Genomic DNA, 13,626 nt, shown 5'->3' with positions numbered 1-13,626 from the left:
AGAAATGAGATTCAAAAAGTATTTGAGAGCTTATAGCTGTTATATCTGAGCTCCCTCCACTATAGTCGTCTTCCACCATGATTTCAGTTCTGGAAAAGTCCCATGATGCATTGCGACACTCCCACATGTATTCTGATGCATTTCATTGGCCAAGAGACCGAAAATAGGTGGAAAAAACTACAACCACTACAAAATGACGTATCCGCTTTAATGGTAGAAATGTGGTTTTCTTTTTTTCAATCTGGTTTCCCGCCTTAAATGGGTTATTAAAAAAAACCTCGTTTTTATTTTTATTTCAGTTAACGAAAATGTTTTTTCAATTCTAGTTTTCGTTATTTTGTTAGTTTTCGTTAACTATAATAACCTGTGTGTGTGTGTGTGTGTGTGTGTGTGCAGAGTGGGGCAGTACGAAGACTGGAGAACAGGAGGATTTAATCATGACGGCTCTCAACTGTGTTCTCAAAGTACCTCAGTATCTTCCACAAGAGCAGAGGTTCGACATCCGAGTGCTGGTGAGTAACAGACACATACTCTACTTTTTATAGGATTTGATCCATAAATAAAGCCTCCAGTTGTGGGAATAACAGGGACATTTATTGCTATGAAGATCCTGCTGGAATATGACTATTTACTGCTGGGTTAGAACCAAAAGATTCCCCCAGTCCCAGACTAGAAACTGAAAGTCTTTAGTAAATCTAGGAGTTTTACTGGAGTCATCGTAATCTGCTCCGTTTCATATCAGTCTTTTCCTAGTCTTGGGTTTGTCGCAGTGACGTTACACAACATGGTTTTATTCATAATGATTTTGGTTATTATCAAGAATGTTTTTTTTCATGACTGTAGATGTAAAAAGGACCAGAAAAGTACTCAAAATGACCAAAAATAGATGTAAAATGATCAAAAAAGACACAAAATGACCAAAAATACAGTCATGAAAGAAAGTATTAAACCAATGTGCTCTGTTTCATATCAGTCTTTTCCTAGTCTTGGTTTGGATCATATTAAATGTGTTTGCTATTATCTCAAGTCTTTACTAGATTAAAGTGGCAAATCTACAAGGAAAAAAGTTGCAGATTCATGAGATTTAAAGTGGGAAATCTGCACGAAAAAAGTCACAGATTTACGAGAAAAAAGTGGAAGAAAGCAACTTTTTTCCTGCAGATTCACCACTTTAAATCTCATAAATCTGCGCATTTTTTTCTTGTAGATTTGCCACTTTAATCTCATCAATTTTTTACCATTGATTTACGATGTTTTGGTCACAAATTTCAGATTTTTTTTCTCATTAATTCGTTACTTTTTTACTGTTAATTTTATATTTTTTGGTCATAAATTTGTAACTTTTTTTCTCAAAATATTACCTCCCTCCCCCAGGTTTTTTTTTTTACACATTCTGTCAGTATGTAATATCCTCCAATATTCTCTAGGGTTGAAATTTGGAATTTGCAAGTATTTCAATGAGTGTCCTATTAAGGGTTAAAGGACAGACATTTTTTCATACTTTAAGTTCCAATGAGAAGGTTTCATCACATGTGTTGAATGAATTAATATGTGACTGTGTGGTGCGTTCAGGGTCTGGGTCTGCTCATCAACCTGGTGGAGTACAGTGCCAAGAACAAGTACAGCCTGATGGAGATGGAGATGGAGGGAGGTCAGGGTCCCTGCGACTCCACCGTCCTGCTAAACCCTCCTCACCTGGACTTCATCAGCAGCGGCCCGCTCAGCGCCATCGCTGCACTCGTCCAGGTACGCAACATTTTCATCATTCATTTATACGTTTATCCTTTTTAGGATTCATCAGTTAACCATTCAATCTATCTAAAAGATTATCACGATATTTTAGGGTATTTTTGCGATAACGATATTACAAAATACTGAAAAATATACACATTTCAGTTTTGGTCTCTTCTGCTTCCACCACAAAATAATGAGTTGCTATGGACACAAAACTGTACTAATGTAAATATTATTTGGGGGTAATCTGATCGTTTTGTTCATATTTTTTCTTGTCTTTACCAACACAAAATAGATGTAAAAATGATCAAAAAAGACACAAAATGACCAAAAATTGAAGTAAAAATGATCAAAAAAGACACAAAATGACCAAAAAATTGATGTAAAAATGATCACAAAATGACCAAAAATGTATGTAAAAATGATCAAAAAAGACACAAAATGACCAAAAATGTATGTAAAAATGATCAAAAAAGACACAAAATGACAAAAAATTGATGTAAAAATGATCAAAAAAGACACAAAATGACAAAAAATTGATGTAAAAATGATCACAAAATGACCAAAAATGTATGTAAAATGATCAAAAAAGACACAAAATGACCAAAAATTGATGTAAAAATTATCAAAAAACACTCTAAAAAAATCATTAATTTATACGTTTATCCTTGTTATGATTCATCAGTTAACCATTCAATCTACAGCATAGGAGATTAAAAGATTATCACAATATTTCAGGGTATTTTTGCGATAACGATATTACAAAATACTGAAAAATATACACATTTCAGTTTTGGTCTCTTCTGCTTCCACCACAAAATAATGAGTTGCTATGAACACAAAACTGTACTAATGTAAATATTATTTGAGGGTAATCTGATCGTTTTGTTCATATTTTGTCTTGTCTTTACCAACACTGTAATCTTCAATCATTTAAAAACAAAAAAAAAAAGATTCCTTTGCCAGATTAGTCCATTGTTGATTCCTTAATCAAAACATACAAAGTTAATATGAACAGCTGGTGAAATAAACAGTGACAATATAATTTTATTGCTGTGAGTATACATTTTTATAAGCTTTAACAGTTTAGATGTGATGGTGAAGGCTTAGAGCAGAGGTCTCAAACTCAAATTCATTAAAATGACCAAAAAAAAGACACAAAATTACTAAAAAATAGACACAAAAGACACAAAATTACAAAAAAAAGACACAAAATGACTGAAAAAACACTAAATTACTTAAAAAATACACAAAATGACAAAAAAAGACTCAAAATGACAAAAAATACACAGAATTACCAAAAAAGACACGAAATTACTTAAGAAAGAAACAAAATGACCAAAAAAAGACACAGAATTAGCAAAAAAGGCACAAAATTATTTTAAAATGACCCAAAAAATACACAAAATTAGTAAAAAAGACAATTATTTAAAAAAAGACACACAATTATTTAAAAAAAAAAAAAAAATATTTTAAAAAGACCAAAAAAACACAAATTGACAGAAAAAACTAAATTACTTAAAAAAGAAACAAAATAACCAAAACAGACACAAAATTACAAAAAAAGACACAAAATTATTTAAAAAACAGACAAAATTACCAAAAAAGACACAATTATTAAGAAAAGATACAAAATTATTAAAAAAGACAATTATTAGAAAAGACACAAAGTTTGCGAGTTTGAGACCCATGGCTTAGAGAGTCGAGACATTTTTGCTTTCGGTACCTTGAAAGTGCTTGAATTTTACTCTTTTCAAGCTGTTCAGACCCTTTAATTTAGCAGCAGATGAGAAATATTTCAAAGTGATCACATTTCCATTTTGGACTGTAAATGAATAGTCATATTATCCTCTGAGCTCACATTTCATCTGCTCTGTGTTTTGTTGAGTACGGCTCAGTTTTCCCATGAGCTCCACTAAAGCTGCGTTTAAATCAAATCATCCCGTGTAATCAGATTTGGCTCATGCTCTTCCAGCGAGGTCGACAGTGGAATCAGCAACAATAAAATCTGGTGACACACTGACAAACAACAACTAAGAAATAAAAGCAGCTGGAAGTGAGTTTTTTTGTAAAGGTAAAATAGAATGGATACGCCATTATGTGACTTCATCAGTATTAGTCATTTTCAGTGGAAAGCCCTGTTGACTGTGGAAAATGTTATGTGAAGTGTTTTCTCACATTGAGCTCTCAAAGTGGACCAGATTGATCACATTGTAATTAAAAATTTACAAAATGTTCTTCTCCTAGAGCAGGGGTCTCAAACTCAAATTACCTGGGGGCGCAAAATGACTGAAATGACACAAAATTATTAAAAAAGACACAAAATTATTAAATAAGACACACCATTATTTAAAAAAGACACAAAATGACACAAAAAGACACAAAATGACCCAAAAAAGGCACAAAATTATTTTAAAAAGACACAAAAAGATACAAAATGACCCAAAAAAGACACAAAATTATTTTAAAAAGACACAAAATTATTAAATAAGACACACCATTATTTAAAAAAGACACAAAAAGACACAAAATTACTCAAAAAAGGCACAGCATTATTTTAAAAAGACACAAAAAGATATAAAATTTCACAAAAAGACACAAAATGACCCAAAAAGGCACAAAAGTATTTTAAAAAGACACAAAGAAGACACAAAATTATTTAAAAAAGACACAAAATTATTAAAAAAGACACACAATTATTTAAAAAAGACACAAAATCACCCAAAAAAGACACAAAATTATTTAAAAAAAGACACAAAAAGATACAAAATGACCAAAACGGACACAAAATGACAGAAAAAAACTAAATTACTTAAAAAAGAAACAAAATGACTAAAGAAGACACAAAATTATTAAAAAGACACAAAATGACCAAAAAAGACATAAAAAATACTAAAAAAAAAGACCCAAAATTACTATAAAAAAGACACAAAATGATTTTAAAAAAAAGACACAATTATTAAAAAAAGACTCAAAATTATTTTAAAAAAGGCACAAAAGCGCCCCAAAAAAAGACACAGAATTACCAAAAAAATTACATAAAATTACTAAAAAAAACTTTAGGTTTTAGGGGGTTATTTTAAAATCGCCCATAGGTTTTACAGGCATTTCTTCCAGGCGTTTTAGGCCTAAATGGGTTAATAAGTGACATTTTAAACACTGTAAAGATTAAAATGCTGATTATAATTAACAAGGCCTAGAGTAAAGCTGATTGTTTAACACCTTTTAAAAACAATCAATCAGAGAAGAATAAAATACAAAAAGTTAATTGAACTTTCTCCGTCTTCCTCCTCCTCAGCTGTTCCTCCAGCGGGAGCGGGCGGCCATCTTGGCTGAGGCGCAGACTGATGACCTCATCAAGGAGCCAGCGAAGCCGGCGGACCAGAGCGGCCAGTGGCAGGAGACGGGCGGGGAGATCCAGTGGGTCGCCAACGACAACACCAACACCACCGCCACGGACAAACAGGAAGAAGAGAAGAAGAAGGAGAAAGACGAGGAGGACGAGGAGCTGGACCTCAACAAAGGTACAACCATTTTTTTTTTTTTTTGTACAAGTTACCAGCTTTAGTTTTAGTTTTAAATTCGGAATGCCCCGCTTAGCCTGCTGCCCCCGCGACCCGGCCCCGGATAAGCAGACGAGAATGGATGGATGGATGGGTTTTTGTTTTAGAATTCGTTTTTAGAGTGAGTTTGCTAGTTTTAATTCGTTTTTATTTTTGGAAAATGCTTAGTTTTAGTTTAGTTTTTATTAGTTTTAGTGTTAGTTTTGGGTTTTTTTTGTAATGGACTGTGTGTTGGGTGCGAGATTCTTAAATTTGAAAATTTTTTTCTTTAAATTTGTCACTTTTTTCCCATAAATTTGTCACTTTTTTCTTGTAAATTTCTGACTTTTTTCTTGTAAATTTGTCACTTTTTTCTCATAAATTTGTGATTTTTTAAAAATTAGTTTATTTTTTATTTTTATTAGTTTTATTTTTTTTGTAATGGGGTATTTGTTGGGTGCCAGATTCAAAAAGGTCACAATAAATGTTTCCTTTATTTCCTTTGTCTGATCCATCTCAGCCCCAATAAGTTTATTAAGTCATAAAACCAGATAGATGAAATAGATTTCATATCAACCAAAAAGGTTTACGTATGAAAAAAGTTGACAAAGACGAAAACGAAGGACATTTTCACTATAATTTTAGTTAGTTTTAGTTAGTTTTGTAACCACAAAATACAGTTTCAGTTAGTTATCGTTTTTTTAAAAACTCGTTTTATTTTTATTTCAGTTAACGAAAATGTTTTTTCAATTCTAGGTTTTGTTATTTCGTTAGTATTCGTCAACTATAATAACCTTGGTGTGTAGATCTGAGAAATGGAACATGTGTTTCTTCACCTCCTCTTCCTCCTCCTCCTCCTCCTCCTCTTCCTCAGCTCTGCAACATGCAGGGAAGCACATGGAGGACAGCATCGTAGCCTCCTACACAGCACTGCTGCTGGGCTGCCTGTGTCAGGGGAGCCCTGTGAGTGAGACACACACACACACACACACACACACACACACACACACATTCTTGTACTTCTATCTTTGTGAGGACCCTCATTTGAACAGTGAATTCCCTTGCAAGGTTATAATAGTTTTGGATTTTTCATTAGTTTTAGTTTTAATTTCGTTGTGAATTTTTGTTTTCAAATCCAGTTAGTTTAAATGAGGTTTTAGAGTGAGTTTGCTAGTTTTAGTTTAGTATTTATTTTTATTTAAATGCTTTAGTTTAGTTTTTATTAGTTTTAGTGTTTTGTAATGGGGTATTTGTTGGGTGGGAGATTAAAAGAGGTCACAGTAAATTCTGCCTTTATTTCCTTTGTCTTATACATCTTCATTATGTATGAAAAAAGTTGACAAAGACGAAAACGAAGGACATTTTCACTATCATTTTAGTTAGTTTTGTAACCACACAATACAGTTTCAGTTAATTATCATTATCATGTCCCAAAAAAAAAAAAGCCTTTAAAGAAGTGAGGACCGGCCGAAATGTCCTCACTTTGCAAAAATGTCCTCACTATGTAGGAAGTACAAGAACACACACACACACACTTGCACAACCAGAAAGATTCCAGATATAGAAGTGATGCATCGATAGTCCGTCAATACTGCTGTTGTGGGCTGCTGAACACACTGTTGTGTTGTTTCATATCCGCATCAGCAGCTTTGCCAAAGAAGTCAATAAGCAGATGCATTAGCTTCCCTTCATTATTTCTCCACACCTTAACACCTTTATGGATCTTTATTCCTTTAATCCCAACTTTAAAACATCTAATGTAGTAGGGCTGGGCGATATGGACCAAAAGTCATATCCCGAAATATATATTTAGGCTGAATATCTATATACGATAGATATCTTGATATTTTTATGGCCCTAAGAGATCATCACGATATTTCAGGGTATTTTTGCGATAGCAATATTCTTGACGATATTACAAAATACTGAAAAATATATAGAAAATATGATATGATTTTTATGTCTAATAATAATTAAAAAACTTTCTGCTGCTTTCAGTATACTGCTAAAATGCAACCAATGAAAGGGAATTATTTCAACATTTTTTTATTGGACAATATGAAGATTGAACTAAAAACAAAAAGGCACTAATGAAAATGAATGATACATATATATATATAAAAAATAAATAAAGCAGCAGAAAGGCAGAACTTTTTTGTTTCAACAATTTCTATTGATTTTCAACAGTGAATTAACAGACACACAAACAATATATAATTAAATAAATAAAAATAAAATAAAAAACTTGGATATCTTGCGTATGCACATATATATATATATATATATATATATATATATATATATATATAAACAAATAAAATAAAAAAGTTTACACAACAAAAAGATGGCTGCATTATACAAACATTGATGAGAACCAGCCCACCCTCAAAGGCAGAACTTTAATATCTGTTCATGTTTTGTGAGTTATATCGTTATTGTGATATCCAACAAGGTTATCACATATTTTCCTCATATCGTGCAGCCCTAATACATAAACACAACATTTAAACAAACACTAGTGAACACATATAGATGCATTACAAACACATAGATACATGCACGTAAAGAAACCTGAGACATTTACAGTATCACAGTCTGCACTCATCATTTAACAGGGTCTAGCTGTAAATAATAAGCACATCAGGATCTATTTTTTCTGATTCTATATTTTGTTTGACTCTGTATTTGTTTCTCTGTGTGTCTTTCATGTCTCCACCAGTTGAATGTGACTACTGTGAGAGAAAACCTTCCAAAAGGAGATTTCTCCATCATGACAGAAATGCTGAAAAAGTTCCTCAACTTCATGAACCTCACTGTGAGTTGAAGCTGTTATAATACTCCAGAAAACTTTCTCTTTCTCTGTAAATGATATTGTTCTAAAAAACAACAACCCAGAGGTAAACATAAGATGATAAAAATCTAATTGATGTTTTCAAACTAGCAGTAATAAACACACATAATCTTTATATATCTTTATATACGTTTTATAGGAAGTTCTACATTTCCTGTGGATCTGACAGACTTTTCTCCTGCAGTTACAATTTATTTCACAGTTCAAATGATTGCTTTTATTCCAGGTTTAGGGCAGTTTTAATTCAATTTGAAATGATGTTATCACTAGTAATCCAAGGTTTGTTATTGTGGAAACAGTGTACAGTCCTTGTGGGTATGACTGTGTCTCTACAGAAGTTGATGTAATCAGTAAAGCAGTCAACCTGTCTGTCAATATCCAGACTTTTCTCCTCTGTTGCCAGCAACATATTGCAGTCTGTATATTCAAAGCTGTCCTTTAGATCCTCAGTTGCCTCTGGTGTCCATTTCCTAACTGAGTTTAGTTGTAGGCTGCCTCCACACAGGGTTTGTAACAAGTCTCCAGAAGACCTAAGTTGTGGTCCGATCGTCCAATTGGGGGCAAGGCAGTAGCTCTGCCTGTGGTTTTATTTTCTCTGGTGGGACAATTAACAAATCCAGTCAGGTGGGAGGAGAGAGAAACATGATTAAAGTCTCCTGATATTATCAAGAATGATTCAGGATGTTTAGTCTGTATCCTAGCAACGAGGCATTGTTCTGCTTCTCTCCTGATGACGGCTCGCCTTGTTAGCGACCTGTCAATCAAAGTTAGCCACGCCCCAAATCATATGATTCTTTATCTAGTGATTGAGACCATAGTGTTGTCCTAAAAAACATTTCTGAGGTAATAAATCAAGTGAGAAGTTTTCTCAATTTGCATTGAAATGAATGGACAGAAATGTTTTTGCAGCCAAACTTAGCGCCCCCTGCTGGAATTTTTGGTAGAATGCAGCTTAAGGCACTTCCTGGTTTGCCTCCCTGCTCAGACCAGGAGGTTACCGCCTGGAACAAATTCTGTGTATGTGGTGACTGACCTCTCTCTCTCTCTCACTCTCACTCTCACTCTCACTCTCACTCTCACTCTCACTCTCTCTACTCACTCTCTCTCTCTACTCACTCTCTCTCTCTACTCTCTCGCTCTCTCTCTCTACTCTCTCGCTCTCTCCCTCTCTCTCCCTCTCTCTCGCTCTCTCTCTCTACTCTCTCGCTCTCTCTCTCTACTGTCTCGCTCTCTCTCTCTCTCTCTCTACCCTCTCTCTTTCTCTCACTCTCTCTCTCTACTCTCTCTCTCTCACTCTCTCTCTCTCTCTACTCACTCTCTCTCTCTACTCTCTCTCTTTCTCTCACTCTCTCTCTCTACTCTCTCTACTCTCTCTCTCTCTCCGCTCTCTCTCTCTCTCTACTCTCTCTCTCTCTCTCTCTCTCCCTCTCTCCAGTGTGACGTCGGCACCGCGGGTCAGAAGTCCATCTCCCGGATCATTGACTATCTGGAGCACTGCTAGAGAGAAGCCTGTCACACAAACATTAACCTTCATCTTCATCATCATCATCACCATCTCACATCTCACTCTTTCACCCAACACATCTTCATCACCATCATCACCATCCTCATCCTCCCTGACAGTGTTGTGACCAGACCCTCCTCATCCTCCCAATTAAGGAACTTAGGTTTAAAACTCCAACACGATCCATTAAAGTGACTGTTGGGGGACTTTTTTCCCTCTAAATGTACTGTGACCACGTGTTATTTCGCTCTAAATTGAGCTCAGTATTTTGTTTTTTCTATTCATAAAAGTTATTCAGAACGATATTTTTCGGACCGTTTCCCCCCCCCTTTTCGATTAATTTCCTTTTGAAAGTCTCCTCGGCTTTCAAAGCCGGGGCTCTTCTCCCACCTAGCCTCCCGTCTACTCTGAAAACACTCCTTCGCCTTCGTATCGATCGGTGACAGATTGGAGTGGAGCAGCCTTTTTCTCCAGCCTGCCATCAAAGCCTTGCACCCCTCCGCTCTGCCTCTGGAGCTGATAATCGCCAAAACAACTCAAGTGGTTCAAAAAAAAAAAAAAAAACACAGCCACTGACCGAAATAATTGCTTTACACGCTGCGTTCTTCTTCTTCACTTTTTTGCTGCTTTGACCTCTTGACTCTGTCGGAAGGAGGCGCTTCGAGGCAGAGAAATCAAGTATTGATCGTTTGTGACCACAGAAGAAGCAAGATTCAGACCCTTGAATTGCAGGCTTTTGTGTTGCTCAGGTGGTATTTTAGGGTGTTTTTTTTTAAAAGTAATGTTTGCATTCGGCCTGTTTTTAGGTGCACTGTAAAAAAAAATTCTGTTGATTTTGTAGGAAAAAAATGACAGCTGTGGTTACTAGTACAACTTGTACATTTTTCTGGTATTCAATGCACAATACGCAAAATCTGCTTGTAAATGTTGCATAAATAATTAGTATAAAAGCAGCATCATCCTGTTAAATTAGCAGTAAAGGACGCTATAATCTAACTAAACTTTAAAAACATTTTTTTTTTTTAATTACTAGTTTTAGGATGTAAAATGTACAAGTTGTTCTGTAAAGTTGTCTACATTTGTACTGTATTTTTCATGGAAATATTCTGGTAAACACAGCTGACAGTTTTTTTCTGGAAAAATAACTGGACATTTTTACAGTGCACTGTAAAAAAAAATGTTGCTTTTACAGAAAAAAATGGCAGCTGTGGTAACCAGAATATTTCCGTAAAAAATACAGTATGTCAACATCTTTATAGAACAACTTGTACATTTTACTGGTATTCAGTGTACAATAAATAATAACTGAATGTTAATTTACTGGTATTCAATGCACAATAAGCAAAATCTGCATGTAAATTTTGCATAAATAATTAGTATAAAAGCAGCATCATCCTGTTAAATTAGCAGTAAAGGACGCTACAATATACAACTTTTTTTTTTCAAACTTTTTTTAATTATTACAGTTTTAGGATGTAAAATTTACAAGTTGTTCTGCAAAGAAGTTGACATGTACTGCACTGTAAAAAATGTCCCGTTATTTTTACAGAAAAAAAGCTGTCAGCTGTGGTTGCCAGAATATTTCCGTAAAAAATACAGTACAAATGTAAACAACTTTACAGAACAACTTGTACATTTTACATCCTAAAACTGTAGTAATTAAAAAAAATATATACATTTTAAAGTTGTAGATTATAGCGTCCTTTACTGCTAATTTAACAGGATGATGCTGCTTTTATACTAATTATTTATGCAAAATTTACATGCAGATTTTGCTTATTGTGCATTGAATACCAGTAAATTAACATTCAGTTATTATTTATAGTAAAATGTACAAGTTGTTCTGTAAAGTTGTTTACATTTGTATTGTATTTTTTTGCAGAATTATTCCGGTAACCACAGCTGACATTTTTTTTCTGTAAAAGCAACAGAATTTTTTAGGGAAATATTCCGGTAACCACAGCTGCCAGTTTTTTTCCTGGACATTTTTTACAGTGTTTTTCATCTGTATATAACCAGAATCTTGGCTCGTTGTTGCGTTTCTTCAGAAAACCTGAAAACAAAGCCGACGCTCCTCCCAGCATGTGGAGCACACACCTGAACATCACACCTGACACGCCGACAGATTGACCCTCCAGGTTGTTAAAACTCTCGGGAACTTTAAAACGACTCCCCCGACCACCCCGCTAAAGAAGAAGTAGAAACTTTTCCCTTTCAGAGAATCGATCGCCCACTCATTCCACATCAAAGCTTTGTGTCTCGGCGGGACCCGAGCCCTCCGGACCAGAACCTGTCCTCCTTCAGCTCCTTTCAATTACCGCTGGCGTGTGTGCTCGCCGTTTGGAGAAGAGCCTTCAATTACAGCACAAAGGCAGCCGCCATGCCCCGGTTAGAGAGGTGAAGATGAGCTGCTTCGCTCCGGTTTGAACCCAAAAACCACCAGCGGAGCGGCTCAAAGTTCAACTTGAGACTCTTTTTTTAATTTTTCTTTCTGTTTGGTTGTTTTTTTTTTACCCCAAAAGACTTCATATGTAGTTGTGCAACCCCCAAAACTTCACTTCCTAGTTGTTTTCTAAGGAAAAAACCTCACAGATTTCCTTTTTTTTTATTGTATTCTACATTTCCCAGAATGCATTTCAGCAGCAGATGTTGGTAAACTGAAGAAACGAGACTGTTTTTGTTCCCTTTCAGCTGGTTGATGTTGAAGAGTCCAACATGGCGACTCAAAGTGGAACTGAAAGCCTTTTCCCTTTTTTTTTTTTTTTTCGTGGCTGTCTAAATCTAAATAATTTTCAGATATTTAACTACACAGAATAGAGATTAAACCATTTAAGGAGAGACTGAAATGTGAAAAAAAATTCGGTTGCTTTTACAGAAAAAAAGCTGTCAGCTGTGGTTACCAGATTCTGCAAAAAAATACAATACAGATGTAAACAACTTTACAGAACAACTTGTACATATTACTATAATTAATAACTGAATGTTAATTAACTGGTATTCAATGCACAATAAGCAAAATCTGCATGTAAATTTTGCATAAATAATTAGTATAAAAGCAGCATCATCCTGTTAAATTAGCAGTAAAGGACGCTATAATCTACAACTTTAAAATGAATATTTCCGTAAAAATACAGTACATATGTAAACATCTTTACAGAACAACTTGTACATTTTACATCCTAAATCTGTAGTCATTTTAAAAAAAAAACATTTTAAGGTTGTACCGTCCTTTACTGCTAATTTAACAGGATGATGCTGCTTTTATACTAATTATTTATGCAAAAATGTACATGCAGATTTTGCTTATTGTGCATTGATTACCAGTTACATTTACAAGTTGTTCTGTAAAGTTGTTTACATTTGTATTGTATTTTTTGCAGAATTATTCTGGAAACCACAGCTGCCATTTTTTTTTTTTTTACAGTGCAGCAAGATTCTGACTGGATTTTTCCTTTTTCTCTATTATTTTTATTTTATTTTTAGGGAACCACTTTTTGCAGCTTGTAGAAATAAAATGAACACCTGAACAGTTCCTCAATGCTTCGTTATCAAAAAAAGTTCCTTTAAAGTTCTCCAAAGTGTTATTTACCACGAGGGCAGAAAAGCATACGTGTCCATCCTGCAGTCGTTACGGAGGGAAGCAGATTTTATTTGTTGTAAACAGTTTTGTCATTGAGCATGTTCATCCCGTTAATTTGCATTTGTCTGTTCCTCTGTGATCATTACCACACACACACACACACACACACACACACACACAGTTTAACCCTCACACTCCTTTTCTTTTTGTTTTTAAAGTTTACAAGAGCTTTATTCACAAACGTCTGGAAGAATGAATGGAAGAGCTTTTTGTACATAGTTCTTGTACATAGATTGATTTCCTCGTGTAGGAGGAGAGTTTGATGGGAAATGGGGGGTTATGGGGGGTTATGGGGGCGGGGCCAGGGGGCGGGGCCTAGGGTGTGGGGGGGTTAAATTTAAATTTAGACCGGTAG

The 13,626-nt window shown here is 34.8% G+C and overlaps 1 protein-coding gene across 2 annotated transcripts in view; it reads left to right on the top strand.

Moving 5' to 3' along the window:
- LOC131959047 (wings apart-like protein homolog) overlaps window positions 1-9,950 on the top strand; it is a 59,489-nt gene extending 49,539 nt beyond the window's left edge. For both annotated transcript variants that reach the window (XM_059324141.1, XM_059324142.1), the window contains 6 exons: window positions 397-512; window positions 1,573-1,746; window positions 5,033-5,258; window positions 6,151-6,239; window positions 7,996-8,091; window positions 9,563-9,950. In XM_059324141.1, the coding sequence (XP_059180124.1) occupies window positions 397-512; window positions 1,573-1,746; window positions 5,033-5,258; window positions 6,151-6,239; window positions 7,996-8,091; window positions 9,563-9,628 (767 nt within the window). In that variant the 3' untranslated portion in view covers window positions 9,629-9,950. The remainder of the gene's footprint in view (window positions 1-396; window positions 513-1,572; window positions 1,747-5,032; window positions 5,259-6,150; window positions 6,240-7,995; window positions 8,092-9,562) is intronic.
- The last annotated feature ends 3,676 nt before the right edge of the window (window positions 9,951-13,626 follow it).

This window comes from Centropristis striata, chromosome 21 (assembly GCF_030273125.1).
Source record: "Centropristis striata isolate RG_2023a ecotype Rhode Island chromosome 21, C.striata_1.0, whole genome shotgun sequence".
Classification (NCBI taxonomy): Eukaryota; Metazoa; Chordata; class Actinopteri; order Perciformes; family Serranidae; genus Centropristis; species Centropristis striata.
The sequence above is the reverse complement of the archived record's forward strand: the minus strand, read 5'-3'. Positions and strand labels throughout refer to the sequence as shown.